Source organism: Desarmillaria tabescens, assembly GCF_030435595.1.
Source record: "Desarmillaria tabescens strain CCBAS 213 chromosome Unknown EV420scaffold_8, whole genome shotgun sequence".
Classification (NCBI taxonomy): domain Eukaryota; kingdom Fungi; phylum Basidiomycota; class Agaricomycetes; order Agaricales; family Physalacriaceae; genus Desarmillaria; species Desarmillaria tabescens.
The window spans coordinates 1,355,981-1,376,631 of NW_026848307.1; the positions used below are offsets into that span (position 1 = coordinate 1,355,981).

Genomic DNA, 20,651 nt, shown 5'->3' on the forward strand with positions numbered 1-20,651 from the left:
CTGAGTAATAAGAAGGAAGATTGCCTAGTTGGCAGCGCGCTGGAAAGGGTTGAATTGATGAGGAAGATAGCGTAAGTAATAAATAGCTTACGTTCTTATACGAGCGCTTGTTGTACGAGATACCACCAGGAGTAGCAGGGGCTGCCACGGGGGAGCGCTTTTTCTTGGTGCTAGAGTGCGACGCCGTCGAGGGGCAGTAACTATTGGATGACGTGCATTGTCCAGTGGTCTTCGGGCGTTGAGTGAAAAGAAAAGGATGGATAATAATCTGAGCACACCTTGTGATATGTACAAGTGTTGGTTCCAGTGCCTCTGCCGTTGTAGAAGCTACGGACACGTTAGATGGGTCTTAGCAGGGTATCTTTGCGACGTACGTGCATCCGAAGTAGTCGTTAGCGAAGGGAGGGGAGTCGCACTTGCCCGACACTTGGCCGTGGCCCTGTTGGTCAGATTCTGGACACAGGTAGCCGTTGTAGGGAGTGCTGGATGGATGAGCGAGGGCGGGGCCAGCGATCATGGCGCAAACAGCGACAAAGGAGACGACGGAGAAGCGCATTGCGATTGTTAAAGAGTGTGTGCGTTAAAGAATGTAGTGGGCCGACTTGCTCGAGAAACTCTACTTCTTGGGGGAAAGAGAAAGAGAAAGGTAGGAGTCCGTGGTAAATTTTTATTTATAAATAATCCAGGCCAGGGACGTATTGTTGAACCGGTTGCAAATTGGGTTAAACGTTCCCCGAAACACGCGCCTGGTAATAACACCTCCGTCCGCGGATTCTCCCCAGCTGTAGAGAAATGTACTTATTTAAGCCGGTGGATCCATCAGCGCACAGAATTTCCAGTAGAAAGCTCAGAAGAAGGAAGTCATTAGTGCGTACTTATTCCAGAAAGAGCCTACGATTTCTGATCCATCAGATTCGGACAAATCTTGGCAAAAGAAGCCGATGGGGTGGAGGTTACAGATCGGACCTTTCTACCGGGAAATTATAGCCGTGATTGGAGGGGGTTCAGCATGGCTGACAACCTATAAGGAGACTGATTCTATTTTTGAAGTGCACTTGTTCTTGAAACAATTGTGGAGGGTCGCAAAGAATAGTGTTGTTGTCCATCTGAAGGCATGGAATTTTACATTGATGTCCTTTAAAATAGATATCCGATCCCTACACATGAAAATCAATACTTCAATTTTTTTGTTTCAAGCTGGTACCTCCCGCAAGAGTTCTCGCGCCAAACCTCCAGCAGTTAAAACTCCCTGTTCTTCCTCGTTCAACCCCTCAGTCATCATCCGAGATCTAAACATCATCAATATAAGGTAGACGACATAAAGGGAGAACTCCCTCACTCCAGTCTGGATATATAATTTCCATCTATTTCAATGTTTAGGTCTGGACCAACATACCTACGTTGAATGATGATCAGTACAAGATACAACCCAAAAAACTCAACGTACAGCTTATTCCTTAGGGCAAACTGCAAGAAATGTTTCCAATAAGGATCTCGCCCCATGAGCTCTGCGTTACCAATGACGATCAACAGCTCCTTTGCTCGCGTGATACTGACATTCATCCTGGTCCCCTGTCTCGATCAGACTGCACGGGACACAGGCAGCTCTACTCACCTTTTTCTTTCATGGATAAGTCCCAGTCCCTTCTCGCTATCCTCTTCGATAAATCTCTCCCTCGCTCGTACACAAGACATGATGATTACCCTCATTTCCCTTGCCTGGTAATCCTACGTCAGGACGTTAGTATCCGTCCCAGTGATACAGTGTTGTTCCGCACTTCGACAGTCCCAACGTCAACCTGACCTAATCGTTCCTCCCGCAGTCTCTCCCGCAACTTCCACACCTGTTCTCTCCACGGCGCTATCACTCCTATATGCTTCGAAGCAAGAGGTGGCACCGACCTAGCCCCTTCGGCCAGTAGGCTTTTGATGGTATTCACCACGAGGTCTATCTCGCCTGTGTTATACCACGTCTCTCGCTAGATTCATCGTGAACAAGAAATGAATAAACATGGATGGAATTAACGTACCTCGTCAATACACTCTTCTAAACTCGTGCTCCCAATGAACATCAGCGGGATCTTGTCATTCGGAAGCCCGGACCACGCAACGACACCGTTTCCGCGTGCACATGGCTCCAATGTGTCATTGTAGAACAAAGCGGAGGGAGGCATCAGGATCGCTGGGTGGCTGCGGTAATTCTACGTACCACTTCGATCAAGCATCACAAGGAGGAGCCTTGAGACAAACGACGGACCTTTACAAGGTTAACAAATGGTTTGTAGATCGAACATTGTTCATTGGTATACAAAGGGCGTTCAAAGAGGCGTTCGAGAAGCGAGATGTCGAGATCGTTCGAGCGGCAGTGATCAGAAAATATGATTGGGCCCACTTCATGAAACATTGCCTGTTAAAACATTGTCCGTTAAACACATAAGGAAGTACATACGTTGGTTCGGGTCCCCGCATAGTACAAGCTGAGGGGTCACGCTAACTTCTGGCGACGCCTTGTCTTCTGGATCGGAGAAGGGAAGAACGACAGATATCGGAACTAGCAGTTCAGGCTCAGACCCTTGCGCAGCCTGAAGAAGGAAAATGACTCCTAGCTACGACATAAGAGAATAAAGCACACCTCATCAATCAGGAGGTGAGTCCAGTGAGGTTTAATCAGGCAGGCACGAGTTGGGTGTATGGCATTGACAACGGAGTGCTCCAACATTCCCAGGATGTTATTCGTGCAGCGAGCGCCGGTCAAAATTCCAGCGTCGAGGCACGAGGTCACTACAACTTTGCACCGCATCAAGGTCTTGAGGGGAGGTATCGAAAACTTGTCATTTTCCACGTCTTTGGGAAAAAATTCAGGAGCTGCCGAAAGGCGCGACGAGAGTGAGCAACGTACAGCAAAATTGTCGGATGGAATCAGGAACCTCAGCAAATGTTCGGTTTTGATCATTAAGACGAAGGAGCTCAGCAGGTTTGAGGACTTTTCCGAGTCGTTGCGCAAGGGTATCGGTAGCGGGGTTCGAGGGAGCACAGACAAGAACGTGGGCGTCAGGTTTGGCGCGGAGAATTTGATGCACTATTTCTACTACGGTTCTATGATAAGGAAGACGTGAATAACCAATATAATTGAATGGGTGGGAAAACTCGCCTCGTTTTACCAGTGCCAGGAGGTCCCCTAATGAGAAATGGGACCGGAGATTGATATGAAGAGACAAGCAAGGCTGCGTGCTAATCGGATAACACCATTAGCTGGTTAGATGAGCTGTAATGAGAGTAATATATCATAGATACCCGCTGTTCACTATTCAAACCATCATCGATCCAAATTTCTTCCGGTGGCGAAGTAATAGCCCTCGTCCAAGGCGGCATCATCTGTATATCTTCAGCCTCAGGGAATAACCACCGATGAGAAAACGAATGAGTTTTGCTGTTATTTGAGGTCAGTGCTTCTGCCATGATGTTAGTCGCTACATTCATCCTGATGGTAGAGCGAGCACTAGGCGTGAAAGAGACATTGAAGAATAGATTGAAAGAGTCTTCTGGAGTGAACACAGGAAACCCATTTTCAATGGGGCGTCCCCAGACTGGCGGGATATAAATCTGCATATGTTTTTTCAATTCAGGACAAAAGAAATCTACGGTGTGGGATGAGCATATCAGAGTGTGGGATTAAGGCACATACGAATGAACCCCTCTCTCTTTCGAAGGGTGAGAACGCGACCCTCAAAGGCCAGCCCACTCCCTCGTTTCTCCTCGACGAGGACCTGCTTCAGATGAATCAAGTCATCCACTTCGAGGTGGGGGTGGCTTTCACGAATGCCGGCAACCACCAAAGAAAAATGGGACTGCCTCCAATCAACGACGCGCACGTCCACTTGCCATAGCACTACCTGTTCTTTTTCAACGGCGACCTGGTCAAGTTCCCATGCCAGGAGTGTGTTCCAGTGTTCGCGGTATCTCTCAGCAGTAAGTCCCGGCAATTGCAGGGTACGCTCGGGAGGGGCAAAGGACAGGAGATCGGGATGATATACGTTGCTGAGAGTATTAATCATATCATTGGGACAAATTCCAACACAATAAGAGGGGGAAGGGAATATCGGTAATGGGGGAAGAGGGTTGAAGCGATGCGACAGCCTTTGAATGTCTCGAAGGTACTCGGGTATAAAAACGTCCGCCTAGGAAAGATCCATAAGCCTACCATTCCCTCTCGAAGATAATAACACACATATTTGTCAAGAGGTAAAGGCTTCACACCGGATGAGGGGGGGCCCTTGGGTGACGTTACTCCCACTTCCGCGAGCGTCTCCTTACCCTTGGCACCGTGTTCTTGCTTGCGCTTCGTTCTCGCCCGATTTTTTCTGGACTCAGGAGGCTTTTTGATAGTCACAGCAGACACTTTGTCCTCATTTGCTCGGGCTAATCCACCGAGAAGATCTTGAGGTGAGCTGTATCCTGGTAAAGGCGCCAACCGTCTCCTCCAGTAGACATCGACAGGGCTAGAGTCTTGGTCAGCCACTGGAGACGGAGGCAGGGCACTAGAATGTAAAGGCCGGAAGTTAGGAGGATCCATCCAACCATTGGTATAGCTGGTATAGCCGTTATGAAAATGTGGTGGAAAACCCGGTGGTTGGCCGAAAGGAACATAGTAGCCATTGTAGTAGAAAGGCAGAGGCATCTTCGTAGAGGATATCACAAGGCCATAAAAGGGTTTTAGAGCATGTATACAGACAGAGGAGCCGACTTGCAAGGAAGGCAACTGGGGGAACTTGCAAGTCGAAGCTCAAGGTAACCAGTCCATTCCACGTGCTGAACGCGTGGTCAATTAAATATAAGTCCAACAAGCGCCCACAATAGCAGGGTCAAACTACTGGTTTTTGGGCAGATTAGAGAACTGATGAAGAGCTGATTAGTCTGTACAGAATCCCTTCCTTCAGTTGCCTTTGGTGCGGGGCGGCCCGGGGCTACCAGTTCAATCAAGGAAAACAGCGAATAATCTGTGAAGCAGCTCCTAAGCTGATTCCACTCCTGGGAGGCAACTAATTAGTGCCAGCCAAAATGCAAGGGAAACAATCGGAATGCAGATAACATCTCAACCCAGGCTTTTGACCCCGGTAAGATGTATCGGCTTTACTATTAAGGGGAATCCCGACTCATTTTGCTATGACGGAAAGCCTTGATCAGAATTTGATCTATTGTCCACCCACTTTCACAGGTTGCTGTCCAGTTTGAAACAGTCGCTTACCAGGAATGTTCACTATTCTCCGGCTTCTTTAAAATTTCTGGGGCCAAAAAACGACTTAATTCACCCTTTAAGCTGTTGTTCAATAGTTTAGCCGTCATCAGTAATTTACCTAGACGCGAAATACACCTTGGTTGCAACCACAGCAGACCGCGCCGGAGGAGATAGGAAATAAGACTTTATATGTCACGGAGCATCAGGATACAAACGTACAAATAGTGACTGAAACTGAGATGAGATGTATGCTACGATGAAGACACAGAGAAAACAAAAAGAAATGAAAAAAACACAAATGAAGCGAGTGATGAATGAGGGAGCGAGAAAAATTAACGGACAAAATGACCATCACACTGATCCCTTACTGCCAGTATCGACCTTGGCCCTGATAATAGAAGCTCGCGTCGGTCTGGCCTTGCTGGGGGTACAAATGCCCTTGGGGACCGCCTTGCTGATGATGGGCGCTCTGCTGAGGCGCACCGACGCCGCCGCCAACACCACCGCCAACACCTCCACCAAACCTAGCGCCGCCGTAGAACCCTTGGCCCTGGGGACCACCCTGTCCTGCCTGTCCTTGTCCTTGACCCTGCTGCTGTGCTTGTTGCTGCTGTTGCTGGACGCTACCTCGTGCAGAACCGACACCAACACCGACATCCTTCGGTGCGTATGGCTTGTACGCGGTCTCGGGGGACCCTGCACCACGGGCAGAAGCCCCTCCTGCGCCGCTTCCCATAAATCCTTGTCCGGCACCACCACCATACAATTGTTTTCCATAGTCACCACCGAGCGAGTGTTGCTGATGTGAATAATCATCGTATCCGGCAGTCTGTTGGTACAGGGTCTGTCCGTATGGGTTGCTCTGGGGCTGCACACCAACATTACCACCAGGACCTGGCTGCTTCGTCACAGGACTCGGTGCAGAACCGGGACCTGGAGGTTGGTACATCGTCGGGTATTTGACGAAAGGTTGAGGGACACCATATGCATTATTGTATGGGGTGCCATAGTACTGATTCTGGGTGTAAGGGTTGAAGTAGTACGGGACGGGAGGTGGAGGATAAGGTCCTTGGTTTTGAGGCTGGCCGGCACCCTGCGAAGATGGGTGTTGCTGTGAGGTCTGAGTATTAGAAGGCGGTAATCCGCCTGCCGTTGATGAGGGCTGTTGTTGGGTTCCTGGTAAGCCTTTGATATCTTCATGGCTGCCCAAGACGTTACGGCCTCCGAAGCTGCTCTGTTGGTAACTGTCATAGAAACCCTGAACAAAAACTGAGAATAATGGAACATGTACAGAAGACATAAGCTTACTCTCTGACTGTCGGCATACCCATAGTCGCCTGTGCCAAAACCTCCAAGATGAGATCCTTGTTGATGCTGAGCTTGACCGACAAGGCCGAAGGAACCATAGTTATCCTGGGCTTGTTGTGCCGGAGGAGTGGGTGCATGGAAGTATGGTGTTGGGGCATCGGTCTGCCTGAAATAACCAGCAGCGGAGGATGGTTGTGCTTGAGGCGGCGACTGATTTTGCTGAGGCTCGAGGTGGGTCGGAAGTCCATGCTGCGAGTACTGATGAAGCGATTGCTGCTGGAGCTGCTGGGGGAGATGAGATTGAGGGGGTTGTTGGTGTAGAAGGGGCTGAGATTGAGGGGGCGCTGGAGGCGCTTGGGTCACAGCGCTCTGATGAGGTTGTGTGAATGGCTGAAGAGGAGATGCAGCCACGTGAGATGTCGCTGCTTGGGTGGGAACAGCAGGCTGGGAGACGGATGTTGGCAGGGCGGCGTGAGGGATAGTAACCTGAGGAGAAGATTGTTGGGTAGGGTGGGAAAGCGATTGCTGCTGGTAAAGACCAGACCCAAGAGAAGTGGATGTTGGTGGTGGTGGTGGTGCGATAGCAGACGGTTCAGAGGAAGTTGTAGTCTGCTGGGTTAGGGGAGTAGGTGGCGATTGAGGCTCAGGTGCCGGTTGCGCCTCGGGTTCAGACCTGCCAAGTTGTCAGCTATTAAGAAATAATGTCCTTGGATAAGAATACGCACGCAAGGGGATCGAACACGCTCTCTCCTCCAAGGCTCAAACTACCGAATTGCATGCCGACCTTTTCTACGCTGGAGCCGAACGAGCTCGGCAGGATAACAGGCTGATCACTTTTATATTTAGCACTGCTACGATGTGTAACAGGCGCCGGTCGTACGGGTGCAGCCGCAGCCTTGGATGGTATAGGTGAAGGTATTGGCTCTGGCTCTGGCGCTTTTTCGAGCACAGGTTCTGGCGCCTGTGTCGGTGTAGGTTCTTCAACGGGAGCAGGGGGTTCTGGCTCTGCCTTTGCCTCTGTTGGTGGCCAAGACTCTGCAAATTGCTTCGCAGGCGGCTCATCGTCCCAGGAAGGCGCCTGAACCGTCGTTGGTTCTTCCCATCCGAGGTGCTGAGCGTCTGGTTCAGGTTCGGGAACAGGAGCCGGTGGCAATGGAGGATTCGTCGGGATAGGTGAGGGCACCACGGGGGCAGGAGATGCAACAACAGGAGCTGGCGGGGGAGGTGGTGGTGGAGTCGACTTCTCATGGGGCCTTGACGACATGAATAAGGTTACAGCAATTTTTTTTTCAAAAATAAAAGAAAACATACCGTGCGACTTGAGCCCATGAACGTTTTGAAGTCGCGGGGATTTTAGAAGGTTTTGATGGGACTGGACTGAGATTAACCGACGGCGTTGAGCCGTTGACATCGGTGTCGCCGCCCCACGTCGACGTGGTGCTAACGCCAGTCAAGGCTGAGCCAGGCGTTGAAATACCTGTTGATGCTCCCGGGGTCTCTGACAGAGACGACGAGGATGACTCGACCCATGCTGAAGGCGGAGCGTCGCTTGGGGCTGACGACGCGTCATGTTTGTCGGTAACGACCGAAGTCGAGGTCGCTGGCGCGCCAGTTGGTGTAGGTGAGCCCTGCTGATGTGTTACAGCAACATGACCGTTAGCTGCACCGCCTCTGGGAAGACCACCGCGACCACGAGAGCCTCCGCCACGGCCAAGCAGACCACCTCGTCCTCCACGACCGCCCCGGCCCCCACGGAAATCACCCCTTGCAGAAACCGACTCCTTCGCTGCATGACCGGGGGCTGGTGTCGTTTTCTTTTCCTTTTTCCGAGTGACTGAGCCCCACTGCTCTGCGTGGCCTGCAACGGTTGCCTCGAGTATCAGTGAAAAGAAACAAAGAGAAAACTGGCAGATAGCGCACCGTCACTAATCCTTGTAGCTGCTAATTGGACGTCACCGTTAACCTCGCTGAGCAGGGACTGTAGATCTGTGTAAAATATTGAGGACGCGAAAATGGCTAGAAATCGGGTCAATGACGGACCATCGTTTGACCAGGTTGGAAAAGTTCCGTGAAGGTTGCCGAGCTTTTTCAGGGAACTTTGGTTGTTTTCTGTGTCTGATCTGAGGGCGGCTGAGCGCGGGAATTTGCAGACTTGTAGTGCGACATAGAGCAGGAAGACGGAGACGGCATAGACTTGAAAATCGTCCTTCCTGTAATGGCGCACGGTGCGGGCGGAGATTGAAGGCGTGGGAACTTTACACTGCACAGCACTAAACAGCCTCTGCCAACAAAAATTGATTTTTCGATGCTGATGATAGCAAGGAGTCCCACTTAATTGAATGGCTCTCTGACTCTTGGTGACAATAGTGAGGGGCCTTTCGACTCACTTGACATCGTTGAATGCTTCTCTCTCTTGCGTCTGCTGGGATCTGCTGTTCTGCTCTAGCGACGAGCGTTAATTTAACAGCCTTCTTGCGCTTAGCCATCTTGGATTGATATCAGCTCAACGATGTTCCCTTTATTTGGCTGACTTCGACCATATAAATCTGCAGGCTTTCCCGTCGTACTGCCGTGTAGTTGTTGTATATTACACCATGACGAAGAAGTGACAAATGATCATCGATCGACTCATCGATGAACTCGGGTATTGCACAAACTTGGTCAATGTCTGACATTAACACAGCCGTTCATGGTGATTGAGACAGCTTGTACAACATGAACTCTCGGCGTCAACCTAGAGATCCGCAAATGTCGCCCAAGCACCGGGCACTCCCTCAGACTCTTCCGTCTTCCTCGCCCCAGAGTTCAACGCCATCATGTACCAAAACTCCAACAAGTCCGTCTCAAGCACCGAAGCAACGAGGAGTGAGCGCTGGAAGTGAAGAGAACTGCATACCCGAGATCGTGAAGTATCTTGAAGAGTTCAAGAATGGAGAAGCATCTGCAGATGATGTCTTCACTTTCTTCTCATCCCTAACAGAGGTTCTTCGTCCACCTTACTCTCTTGCTACTCTTGAGTTAACAAAGTCGCAGGTGCTTTCTCGTCTTGAGAACATACCTTCAATCTCAAAGGCTTTACAATTTGACTTTGACATAACATCGCCATTACAGCTGGTGCTTTTTCATGTTAAAACCTCCTTAAAGGAACATTTAATATCTCCTCCTTTCGACCAGATATTGGTGGAGAAACAGACATCAATCTTGCAGTCTTGGATTCGTGTTCTTGTCAACAGCTCTTTTTCCCTTCCTCGTGACATTTCTGGGTATACCTATCGCAATCACTGGGAAAAGTGCTTTCGCTGCTTGGATATTCTTCAATGGGCGCCCCTTCGGCCAATAGCCGAGGACGTTGGACCTCGACCAGATCTCACACATCGCTTACGCGCATCTATTCCTGAAAGCGAAGATATGCTATGGATTCATTTCAAGGACTACAAGCCGTTCCTCATTTTCTCCACCCAGTTTGGCTGTAATTTCCCCTATAGCTCGGTTAAAGTGCGTGGTAGTCCAGAGCGTTTGGACGTTACTATTATTACTGTTCACACTCTAGAGGAAGCGCCTGTCTCTGTCGTTGATGCTGCCAGACACAAGCTTCCTCATGATGTTTCTGTACGGTACTCAACGGGTACGCTTCTGCGCCTGTCTCTGCCACCATCATCGTCTGCAGTTCCAGCCAACCATGGACGTAGCTTATTAAAGACAGTTTGTCCCGGAGAATCTCTTTCACCACTCACTTTCACCATGCCTATACGGCCCTTGTTATGGATATTGGGTATCCACTAATTCGGTGCATGAGTCAACACATGCCCGTACTCGGCCTTCTCGGCCCTAGTAGTGACTCGCTCGTACTTTCTCTTATTTTCTCTTACTTTCTCTATTCTTCTTACTAATACTAGAATATTATGGAGCATTGTAGAATAATAATGACTTGATCCTTTCCTTAGTATATAAACTCGTAGGTAATATTGTATTGAAAAAGCTTTTACCAATCTACCACTTCAGGACACCTTCACTGCGTGAACCCTCAGCTACGCCTAGCGCTTTCTGAACAACTCGTTGGATACGCCTAGCGCTTTCTGACACCAACCCGAAGGTTACGCTTAGCGCTTGCCTTCACCCACGGCCCGTAATAGCTTCGCGCTTACAGGCTTTCTATATCGGTAATTGCTCCGCGCTTACCGGCTATTTCCCTCAGTAATTGCTTCGCGCTTACTGATTTCCTTTATTTCGCAAACCGGACCTCTCAGGTCTCCTCACGAACCCTCGCCGGAATCCATTATATTCCCTAACGACGTACATCATTTCTAATTAATCATACCTCGCTTCGATCATCACTCCTCGCCTCGTGCTCGCATCTCCGGATTTCGGCAGATCCATAACAGCCCTCGTCTTTCGGTCCCCTGAAAGGTGAAGGAGAACCCTATAAGACAAATCGCGACAAGTGGTCTGCACATGCCATTCACACGGGCAAGCACAATACAGGTCTTCGGTGCACTCTTGGATGCTATCTCGAAGGGGGCGGTCAGATGTATGCATTGACAGCAGGGCATTGCTGTTATGCTTGGCCCCCTCCATCGCCGTTGAATACTGTCAAGGACTTGAATTTCCCCTTGCATATCCAATCTCCATCCGAATATTCCTTTATCTCCCGATTTATTAAGTATCGATCAGCCTTTGATCCATGTGCGGAGGAAAGACTGGTGGAGATGTGGGAATCGGAGCGTTTCTTTGGGTCAGTCGACGCCTCAGCACACTTCAAAGATATGACACTTTTCATCTCAATCTTCATCGGGATTCTTCCTTGATTACGCTGCTATTAGCGTTCCCAAGGATATAGCACCGCAGGAAAACATCATTCCGTATGAGTTTTGGTATGATAGCTTACCAAGTATCATTTTCATCAATGTTGGATTTCTACAGCGTGATGGTCAAGAATATCTTTCCTTTGACACTGTCGGGCCCTTACCAGCAGTGGACACCCCTATCTTCTATTATTCATCAAGAGGATGGCGCGATGCGACGCTTATCGCTCAGACGGAGCTAGTTTGGATGGAATCAAACGACAGTTCTCCAGGAGGGGATGTCACATCCGAGTCCCGTGGCAAGATTGCGGTTATGCGATGCTTGTCTCATTCACCTATATACAATGTACTTGGAGAACCAGGAGAGTCCGGTTCTTTGGTGTTCACCAAAGATGACGGGAAACTGATAGCTGTCGGTTTGTTGTTCGCTGTTGTTGAAACAGGTGGACACGCGGGAGAGCGGTATGCATTAGTGCAAAGTCTGGAAGGTATTCTGGATGACCTTCGTGAATCCATCCCTGATATTCGTTTACCTCCTTCTCCTGTTGCATAACTTGTAACGAATCGTCATTGGTTCGCGACAATGAATTCATCAATTTGAGTTCGAATTTCTTGTACTAGTGCCCTCGTCGATGAAGACAGTATGATGTACTTAGACCTTGAAGCTTGACTCCGCGGAGCAGACAATTTCGAGTTCCAACAAACTCGACACAGTAGCGGCCAACATCGGCCCCCGACCCTTTGCATCATCAAAATTGTTGATCGATTATCGATCAGCGGCTGCAATTTGATTTTGGTCGTGTGCTGGCACGCAGTGATTGTCTTGCTCTCAACTTAAGCTTGCCAACTTAAGCTGCAAAATCCTTCGAGGAACATCCGAGAAAGACAGCAAGGTAAGAATAATTTGAAGGTACTGCTAGGGACTAGCGTTTCAAGGCTCAAGGAACTTGGCGCTGGGTGAGCCATATTAGCGCGTTATGTAAAGCATCAAGTGTCCTTAACTTCACCAAGTGTGTAAAGCGGGATGACATCTCGGTCCGTCTCGGTCCTCTCTGTTTGGCTTCTCGTACTTGGTCCTTACTAGCTAGGGTGGTGTAGCCTCTTTCTTCAAGCTAACCGACTCGGATGTCACAGATTACGCAAATTTTCGGAAAAACTGCTATATTTTTCATCTTCGAGTAACAATGGTACCTCAAAGGGGTTTACCCTGAGATCGTTGACACCATTGTCCAAGACAGCTGCTTGACGTACACCGGCGCGGGTTGCGATATTTCTGAGCAATACACAGCCATGTTGGAACCAAGTCCTGAAGAGCAGCAGACTTTTTTTCTGGCTAGTTCTGCGAAATTTGTCCTCCCTGTTCTGCGCGGGTCGCCTGGTCCGAAATTGTGTGTAAACTTGGTCTGTATGTCGGGTATCAATTTTACGAGAGATCAATTTCTGATCCACCAGACTCCAGCGCGCTGATAATTAATTCGCACCTATAGATACTTGTCCTATCCTTGTTTCGACGAGTCAGATCTTCAGCTCGCGAAAAGAAAAAGCCAAAGTGCCATCGCTCGGATCGCTATCGTCTGGCTGAGGGACCCTGTTGGTCTTGCGCTCTCGCCACATGAGTTCTAATCGCAATCTTGATTCTAGGCGCAGGCCAACATGGAAACTCTGATTCTGATCGTGGAAAGAGATGTCCTACCCGACTGTACCTAATCGTTCAGAGTGAGAACGAGGATCGTGAGATGGAATCCGTAATGAATACTTCACAACGATAAGGTTAGATACAGTACTTGGTATATTTATCGCGTGTACTCACAGTCATATCACCAGTTGAAAAGATGCGAAAGCATATCGTAACTGTCCAGCTGAGAAAGTGATAATGAGGTAAATCTTTCGTCATGGTTCGCGTGCTTTGAGGGTGATTCTCCCTGATCCGGGATTTTTACATACAGTGGCGCATCAGCATTATCATCACAAGGCAATATTTTTCATTGAATGTATCTATATGCATTCGCTGCGTATTGCATCCTACCATTGTTATCTCTGTCTCGGCTTGAATCGAGGTGAACGTGCGAACATCATGAAGATATCAGCCTGTTCATATGTCGAATAAATTAGATGACGCGGTAGAAGTCGTTCCCGTCCGGTGTCTTTGGGACAGAACTGTGGCGTAACATTGTCGAAGAGAACATCCGTCTTCATCGATCATCTCCTACCGGCTTTCTACGTCGTTACAGCTGGAAAGATGACCCAGTGGTTTGAAGATGATGCAAAGTGTGGAGTAGACCGGCCCACGGAAAGGAGCGGCTAATTGACATGCACAAAATGTCAGACTCAATGTGGCGTCCACCTGCTACAGATGGAAAGGTGGTGATTGACCAGTTGTAGAGAACCTCTCGATAGATAAGTACAAAAAGCTGACTGGGAACAGCGGAAATGACATGGGTTGCGGTGGGCTCAGAAGGCTAATAGGAATTTGGAGCATCTTCTACTGATGGAAGCAAAGCCAATAGTAATAGTTCGTCCCATTGTGGCCGGCGAATCAAGGTCGGCCCAGATGGAGTTCTTTTTTGTCGGTACTATTCGTCAGCCTGTGCTGACAGGCCGTTCACGGAGAATGAGTGATTAGTAGGCTATGTAAAAACAAAGGCCCGTCCGTTCCGCCAGGCTTTGGGACTGGGAGACTGATGACCAGCAGGCAGTCGTGAGACAACAAGAAATGGTTTCTTTCAAAGCCAAGAGTGAACCCAGAGGTAAAATTTTGCATGTCTTGATAGATAACCGTATCATGCATGTACATCAGCTGTCCGGCCGGGTCACCAAGGTATCAATAATCACGGAGTGAACATCATGGCAGTCGATGGGGAAAAACATGTGCCTTCATTTCTGAAAAGGGAGGTCACGTGTGAACGCGGGGTACTACTTGACGGAGCCTTCGAGGACTGACTGACTGTCGTTCAGTACCACATTCTACAAGTTGCCTGTCATTCCCTTTTACTTGCTTTACTATCGTTGCCGCTGCTACATCCATCATGGCTACCTCGAAACTTCCGGTATTGCAGCTGCCGCATCCCTTGATACTACTCCCGGCTTCTCGCTTCACCATGGCGCTGTCCAAGGAGCAGGGAGAGGCCGTTCTAGCTTTAATTGAGCAGTCGGATGCCTTACCTGTTGTCGCCGCTGTTCCCATCACAAACACCCCTACGGCCTCTTCTGCTCCTGTTTACTCAGAATGGGGTACGGCAACTCGCGTCCTCCGGCTCGTGCGTCCTCCAGCTCGGAATCCTCGCCAGCCCTATCTCGTTTCGCTCCATGGCCTCACACGGGTACATCTTACAGCACCCTTCACGGCTCCAACATCCTTGGAGACGACTCTACCCGTCCACGAAATTGAGTACCCGCCCACTGAACGGATACCGTCCAGAGATGTCGTTGACAAGTTCAAACATAGTGCATTGAGGTTGCTCGACAGGCTCGCTACTGATGCCGTGCAATCCTCGCGAAAGGAGGGCTATCAAAAGATTGCCAGCATGCTTGACGACATCACCGATGCACGAGCTCCTTGGATGGCGGATGTTCTCATTGGAAGCATCAATGGAGAGTATGATGACAAACTCGGTGCGTCTATTATTCAATACAGCTTCAGTTCTTATCAACTGATATCTTTCCTAGCCATTCTCAGCACTCCCGACTCCGAAACCAGGCTCTCACTGGCAACGGATATCTTCCTGAAGCAAGCTTCCATTTCCGAAGTCTCAAAAAAGATCGCTTCTGCTGTTGACGAGTCCCTATCCAAACAACAAAAAGAATTCTTTCTTCGTCAACAACTCGCCGCTATTCAGCGCGAACTCCATTCTCTCACCTCTAATTCTCCACGCAACAACTCTCCCAACTCATCCGAATCTTCAGGCTCAGAGCTCGATGACGACGAGCAACATGATGCCGACGATCTGGCCGACCTCAAGCGCAAAATTGAAGCCATGGATCATGGCTCGGAAGAACGCAAGATGGGCGTTCGGGAATGGAGGAGGTTGAAGAGGATTCCCCAAGGCAGCGTAGAGAATGGAGTCATCCGAAACTACCTTGAGTGGCTGACATCCATCCCGTGGTCGTCGCATCCAGCAGGCGCTTCTCTTATGAAGGATAAGTCCTTCCTCACCAGCGCCCGGCAGCAGCTCGACAGAGATCACTTTGGTCTGGAGAAGATCAAGCGGCGGTTAATTGAGTATCTTGCTGTGGTCCGGCTAAAGGAAATGAACGCGGACACTCAGATGATCTCTGGAGTTGACACGAAACAGATGGATGGGGAGAAGGCTCTCATTCCGTATACAGCCAAGTCTGTTCCATCGCGCGCGCAGAATGTCAAGGGGCCGATATTGCTGTTCGTAGGTCCTCCCGGTGTAGGCAAGACTTCTTTGGGCCAGTCCATTGCCAAAGCTCTGGACAGGCCTTTCCAAAGGATCTCACTGGGTGGCGTTCGTGATGAGGCGGAGATCAGAGGTCACAGGCGGACTTACGTCGCCAGTGGTCCGGGCCTCATCGTGCAAGCCATGCGCAAGGCCGGCCGGAAGGACTTTGTTCTACTGCTTGACGAGATTGACAAGATTGGCCAGAGCAACTTCCACGGAGACCCTGGAGCGGCATTATTGGAAGTACTGGATCCCGAGCAGAATCATGCCTTCAACGTGAGTTGTTCTGTTTCTATTCTGATGAGGTACTAATCGTTCTAACAGGACCATTACCTTAACGTTCCTGTCGACTTGAGCCAAATCTTGTTCATATGCACGAGTAATTCTCTTGACACAATCTCGGGTCCACTCTTGGATCGTTGCGAGATTATTCAGCTCTCAGGCTACACGTACGATGAGAAGATGCATATTGCTCGACGATTTTTGCTACCCAAACAGATTACTGCGAACGGCTTGAAGGAGGAGTTAGTCAGCATAACGGAGCCAGCACTGCTGCATATCGCGACACGGTACACTCGGGAAGCAGGTGTGCGGAGTTTGGATAGGGCAATTGGAGCCGTCGTGAGACACAAAGCGGTGGAATGGGCTGAGCACCTCGACGAGGACGTGTCCCATGGCGAGCAGAGGCTTCTCACGGATGGCAAGCTATTGACAGATGGTTCCGAGGGAAAATCCTATTCGCCTGTCGTTGAGGAGAGCGATTTGGAAAAGATGCTGGGTATTTCACGGTGGGAAGGCGAAGAGAAGGAGCGGGAAGAAGCCAGGGGTATTGTATTTGGCTTGGTGGTCATGGGCCAGGGTGAAGGCGGTATTCTTCCTGTGGAAACTATCGCGGTCCCAGGAACGGGCAGTCTGAAGAGGACGGGAAGCTTGGGTGATGTGAGATATCTCATTGTTTTCATTATCGGTTATATCTGTACTGACTCGAGTTTCAGGTTATCAAAGAGAGCAGCGAGATCGCCTTGAGCTGGGTTAAGACGCACGCGTATGACCTCGGGATTACGAACTCGCGTAGTCAGGACCCACTGAAGGGTCCGGATCCTATTGATATCCACCTTCACCTACCTGCGGGCGCGCAGAAGAAGGACGGTCCTAGTGCTGGCGTTGCAATGACATGCGCGTTTGTATCGTTGTTGACCGGAGCGCTTGTTCCGTCGAATATCGCCATGACGGGAGAGGTATATTGACATTGTATGGCTTCTAGGAAAAGGAACACTCAAATTATGTCTGATACAGGTGACCCTCCGAGGACATGTTACCCCCGTGGGCGGTATCAAGGAGAAGGTGAGTTTATGGAGCGCTCTATCTTTGGACGGTGATTGACAGCCTACACTTTGAAGGTCCTCGGTGCCCATCGTGCACATATCACCAAGGTGATCCTTCCTTGGGGTAACCGCAAGGACGTAGAACACGATGTTGCGCCGGAGATCAGGAATGAGATGGAGTTTGTGTTTGTGAGGAACATCCGAGAGGCGCTGGACGCTGCGTTTGGTCCGGCGACGCTCAGTTGGAGGAGAGGAAGCGTGGTCATGGAAAGTAGATTGTAAGAACTGGAATGCTTTCGTGTTTGTAAATAAGGCTATGTTGTACTATAAAGTGTATCTATCAATCGAGGAATATTCCCGCTCATATAACTGTTGTTTGTACCTTTATCTTTCTACCGTCTGCAATATGCGCAGGTAGTTATCGTGAGAAGGGAGTTGGTCATCTGTGCTACCAGCATGACCACTCTTTTCGACGGAAGCGATTGATGATACGGAACGGCGAATTTGAGAGAAATAGTTGAACCACTTCTCCTTCCATCTCCGATGGCCGGACCTATATTCTGCGTGAGACGTCGTCGTTTTTTGTGATATGGCCTCTTCGGCAGGACGAACATTTTCACGCTGGCGAGCCGAGGATTCTTGTTCCAACCTGCGGGTGGTAGGTATAAGCAAGTTGCAAGTCGCCAGGCCAGTAGTAAACACTTGTAGAGGAACTGTTGTTCCTCAAAGAAATCCCTAGGGTCGGCGATATCATCAATAGTGAACTTAGACGAAATATCGTAGCCTCCAAGGCAGAATGATTCTCGGGCCAACGTTCCTTCCGGCTGCATCCTTTGATTCCAGAGGCTCCTGGCTAGTACTCATACCATCAAATTTAGCCGTCATAAAAAGACACGATCCGTGGGCATCCAGATATCCATGTATGGTGCATCCTTACCCTCTTTTCACTCTTTCGGGAATCTGCATTTCACGGTGGGGAGGATAGTCCAGTGGGCAGCATCCGGGGATCGGGAAAACATTATTGGTGTGAACAATGGGTTCCCAATCTGTTCGAGGATCTTCGACTTGAGAGGATAGTGGTATTGATGCCCATGGTTTGATGCCAGTAAACCGTTCTGGTGGTCCAGGTGCAAGGAGCTGTATGTAAGTACTTGTCAACTTGGGATCCCATGCTCCGATTGCCTGGATAATAATGAGCTTATTGCAAGCGGATTGAGAAAGCCTGACCTTAACTACACATCCAAACTATATCTTCCCTTTCATGTCCTGAGTGATACTGTCTACTTCTGGATCATCTAGATCAGCTAGAGTCTTCTTGGCATCGATAGTGAACTAGATGTATCGCATGTAGAGTGGAAACACGGGGGCTGAGGTCGAGTGCTTCAGAGATCCTGCCAGCGACTGTGAAAGCTGCGATTCGGAGTCGTATAGCAAAGAAAGAAAAGACTCCGAGTCGGACATACAAGATGTCCGTGACATGGTGGGAACGCGATACAGAAGCGCGATGTGCAGCACAGTTCTTATATGCACGGTGCAGACGTACGTGAGCTATCTATAAATAATGCTGTTAAATTTCGAACAATGACATCCGGTTTCAATTGGGCCGCGTGCTAACGCATCCTCTGTTCTTGTTCTCTTAAAATGAAGCTAAGGCATTCCATTGTCCAAGTGAGGTTCACAACATACACGCAATCAATGATAGCGGAATGAGGGGGGTTCATGGACGTCCAATCATTATTAGAGGTTCTAATTAATGCCTGCTTTTCAAAGGTGTCTGTACTTTTCGGGGAGCGACGGGAATTTCCTCCAGAATTTTGGGTTTCGTCCGGCTTGGTAGAGGAGGGAGACCAACTAGTGCACGGATAGGCGCTATTTGTAAAATAACTGTCTGGGTGATATGGACGAAAGAAAAAGCGAACATGGAGACAACAGTGCCCTGGAGAATATATGATAGCTGAATAGAACTCAATGGATGGGAGCATTCCGCTTACCGCTGAAATCTCGAAATGGGTTATGCCCCAGTATGAAAGAACTGGCGCGATTGCGGTGAATATTTTCATCGTTATAGCTCTAGGGTCGTTAGGATCTTGCTCTCGGGAGGCGAGCTGGAGAGTGGCATTAAGAAAAGTCAGATAACGCAAACCGCGGCACGCACCAGGGTTTGAAGGAGAACTGTGGAAGCAAACGCGACAGACAGTTCAGTTGGAGGTAGCGCTGTCAGATCCGTGACCCATGACACTCCACTCTGCGTCAGTTGAGGTACAGGCAACTTGCACATCCCATTCACCCCCAGGAACGCGCTAATCGAAACGAGCATCTGGGAGAAAATACCAGAGAAGGTTTTCCCCAAGCTGATACCATGCTTTTTTTGCACATCTCGCATCGCCTGGTAGACTTGCATCTGGCGTTGACGGTCTCCACTGGCAGCGGCAAGCTGCATCTCGTCGCGGAGAGGCATGACTTCCTTGTTCACGAGGGGCATCAGTGCAGTCTGCTTCATCGAGCCAATGGTGAAGGGTATAACAAGCGTTCGCATTATAGCTGCTCCTGCGACGATTGTCCAGAGCCATGGAAGGCCGGTGGTGTAGTTTAGATATTCCAGGAAGGACTGGTACGCGCCGACGGGGGTATACGCTGCAAGGCCCATGGATGCCAAATCACCGGGCTGGAGAGGAGCGATAACTGCAGTGGTAGTTTCGACAATGTCGGAAGGAATTGTCTCTGGGAAAGCAAATATTTCCGAAGGCGTTGAGGGGAGGACCTCTTCCGTAGGGATGTTAGCATCGGCTACGTCGGCAGCAGGAGGTTCAGGTGGTGGCGGTGTTGGATTCTTCGATGAAAATGAAGGCCATAGAGAGAAATTCCGACTGACAGGACTGGCGATACGCGCTTGACGCTCGAATTTCAAGCTGGGTGACTGCATTGTGTTCAATTGGCATTATCGCAATAGCATGAGGCACACCTGTGTCAAAGATGGGAGAAGACGAGCATGCGGTGTTCTAAAGCCATTAATTCAAAAGCGAAAGGGTAAAATTATGGCAATGTACCTCTTGCCATACAGTCTAGCGTTGATGGCACCGCGAGTAAAACGAATCATCCCGACGGGTATGTGCACAGGTATTAGAGGTACTCTGTGTGTATAACTGCCAGCAATGTTCCTGCCTACAATAAATGAGAAATTCAAGCTTCGAGGTTCGAACGAGAATCGAAGAAAAACCTCAGTGAAAATTTGCTGCTGCCGTCTTGCGCGTGCTGGACAGATGTAAAGGGACTTTGGAGGATTATCAATTGGAAGAATGCACAGTCAAGGAGAGTAATTTACCTTGAATGTCCTCAGAGCACGTAAAACAAACTGGGCCGAATTCGCGACTCGGACGTGGTGCCAGTGGAGGGTTCCGGTAAGTACCTGTATGTGGCTGTGTCAATTTTCACGGAAGGAGATTTTATTAGTAACCGACGGAATCCTCCTACAGTCGAGTAGGCCTATCGATTCAGACAAAACGACTGATGTATTATTAGCAATGCATACGTACGAGCATCTTTTCATCCATTTGTGACAAGCCTCCGATTTTTTTTA

At 49.4% G+C, this 20,651-nt stretch overlaps 7 protein-coding genes across 7 annotated transcripts; 3 read left to right on the forward strand and 4 right to left on the reverse strand.

Annotated features, from left to right (window-relative positions):
• Positions 1–24: 24 nt before the first annotated feature.
• Positions 25–556, reverse strand: EV420DRAFT_1639387 (uncharacterized protein; the record flags this gene model as incomplete). Its single annotated transcript, XM_060476965.1, has 4 exons — positions 25–39; positions 92–229; positions 279–327; positions 375–556. 4 exons carry the CDS (start codon positions 554–556, stop codon positions 25–27), a joined length of 384 nt encoding a protein of 127 aa, XP_060334700.1.
• Positions 557–1,192: 636 nt separating this feature from the next.
• Positions 1,193–4,678, reverse strand: EV420DRAFT_1639388 (helicase MOV-10; the record flags this gene model as incomplete). The annotated part of the gene is made up of 13 exons (XM_060476966.1): positions 1,193–1,289; positions 1,340–1,396; positions 1,448–1,564; positions 1,616–1,728; positions 1,779–1,979; positions 2,031–2,201; positions 2,258–2,391; positions 2,450–2,582; positions 2,633–2,844; positions 2,900–3,224; positions 3,295–3,638; positions 3,686–4,178; positions 4,229–4,678. 13 exons carry the CDS (start codon positions 4,676–4,678, stop codon positions 1,193–1,195), a joined length of 2,847 nt encoding a protein of 948 aa, XP_060334701.1.
• Positions 4,679–5,284: 606 nt separating this feature from the next.
• EV420DRAFT_1628013 (uncharacterized protein) lies at positions 5,285–9,030 on the reverse strand (the record flags this gene model as incomplete). The annotated part of the gene is made up of 7 exons (XM_060476053.1): positions 5,285–6,494; positions 6,545–7,217; positions 7,270–7,797; positions 7,856–8,402; positions 8,465–8,530; positions 8,585–8,627; positions 8,932–9,030. The coding sequence occupies 7 exons, from the start codon at positions 9,028–9,030 to the stop codon at positions 5,601–5,603; spliced, it is 2,850 nt and encodes a 949-aa protein (XP_060334702.1). The 3' UTR covers positions 5,285–5,600.
• EV420DRAFT_1523435 (uncharacterized protein) lies at positions 8,817–10,453 on the forward strand. The gene is made up of 2 exons (XM_060472293.1): positions 8,817–9,526; positions 9,578–10,453. Exons 1-2 carry the CDS (start codon positions 9,260–9,262, stop codon positions 10,325–10,327), a joined length of 1,017 nt encoding a protein of 338 aa, XP_060334703.1. The 5' UTR covers positions 8,817–9,259; the 3' UTR covers positions 10,328–10,453.
• Positions 10,454–10,996: 543 nt separating this feature from the next.
• Positions 10,997–11,899, forward strand: EV420DRAFT_1476949 (uncharacterized protein; the record flags this gene model as incomplete). Its single annotated transcript, XM_060469372.1, has 4 exons — positions 10,997–11,072; positions 11,216–11,276; positions 11,365–11,762; positions 11,790–11,899. 4 exons carry the CDS (start codon positions 10,997–10,999, stop codon positions 11,897–11,899), a joined length of 645 nt encoding a protein of 214 aa, XP_060334704.1.
• A 2,334-nt stretch (positions 11,900–14,233) lies between these two features.
• Positions 14,234–17,449, forward strand: EV420DRAFT_1523452 (ATP-dependent protease La). The gene is made up of 6 exons (XM_060472294.1): positions 14,234–14,958; positions 15,013–16,025; positions 16,074–16,688; positions 16,745–16,987; positions 17,046–17,093; positions 17,150–17,449. The coding sequence occupies exons 1-6, from the start codon at positions 14,373–14,375 to the stop codon at positions 17,354–17,356; spliced, it is 2,712 nt and encodes a 903-aa protein (XP_060334705.1). The 5' UTR covers positions 14,234–14,372; the 3' UTR covers positions 17,357–17,449.
• A 1,213-nt stretch (positions 17,450–18,662) lies between these two features.
• EV420DRAFT_1523460 (60Kd inner membrane protein-domain-containing protein) lies at positions 18,663–20,487 on the reverse strand. Its single transcript, XM_060472295.1, has 7 exons — positions 20,397–20,487; positions 20,292–20,345; positions 20,122–20,236; positions 20,037–20,073; positions 19,230–19,991; positions 19,066–19,179; positions 18,663–19,010 (listed from the first exon to the last, which is right to left on the reverse strand). Exons 3-7 carry the CDS (start codon positions 20,169–20,171, stop codon positions 18,825–18,827), a joined length of 1,149 nt encoding a protein of 382 aa, XP_060334706.1. The 5' UTR covers positions 20,172–20,236; positions 20,292–20,345; positions 20,397–20,487; the 3' UTR covers positions 18,663–18,824.
• Between the last annotated feature and the right edge of the window lie 164 nt (positions 20,488–20,651).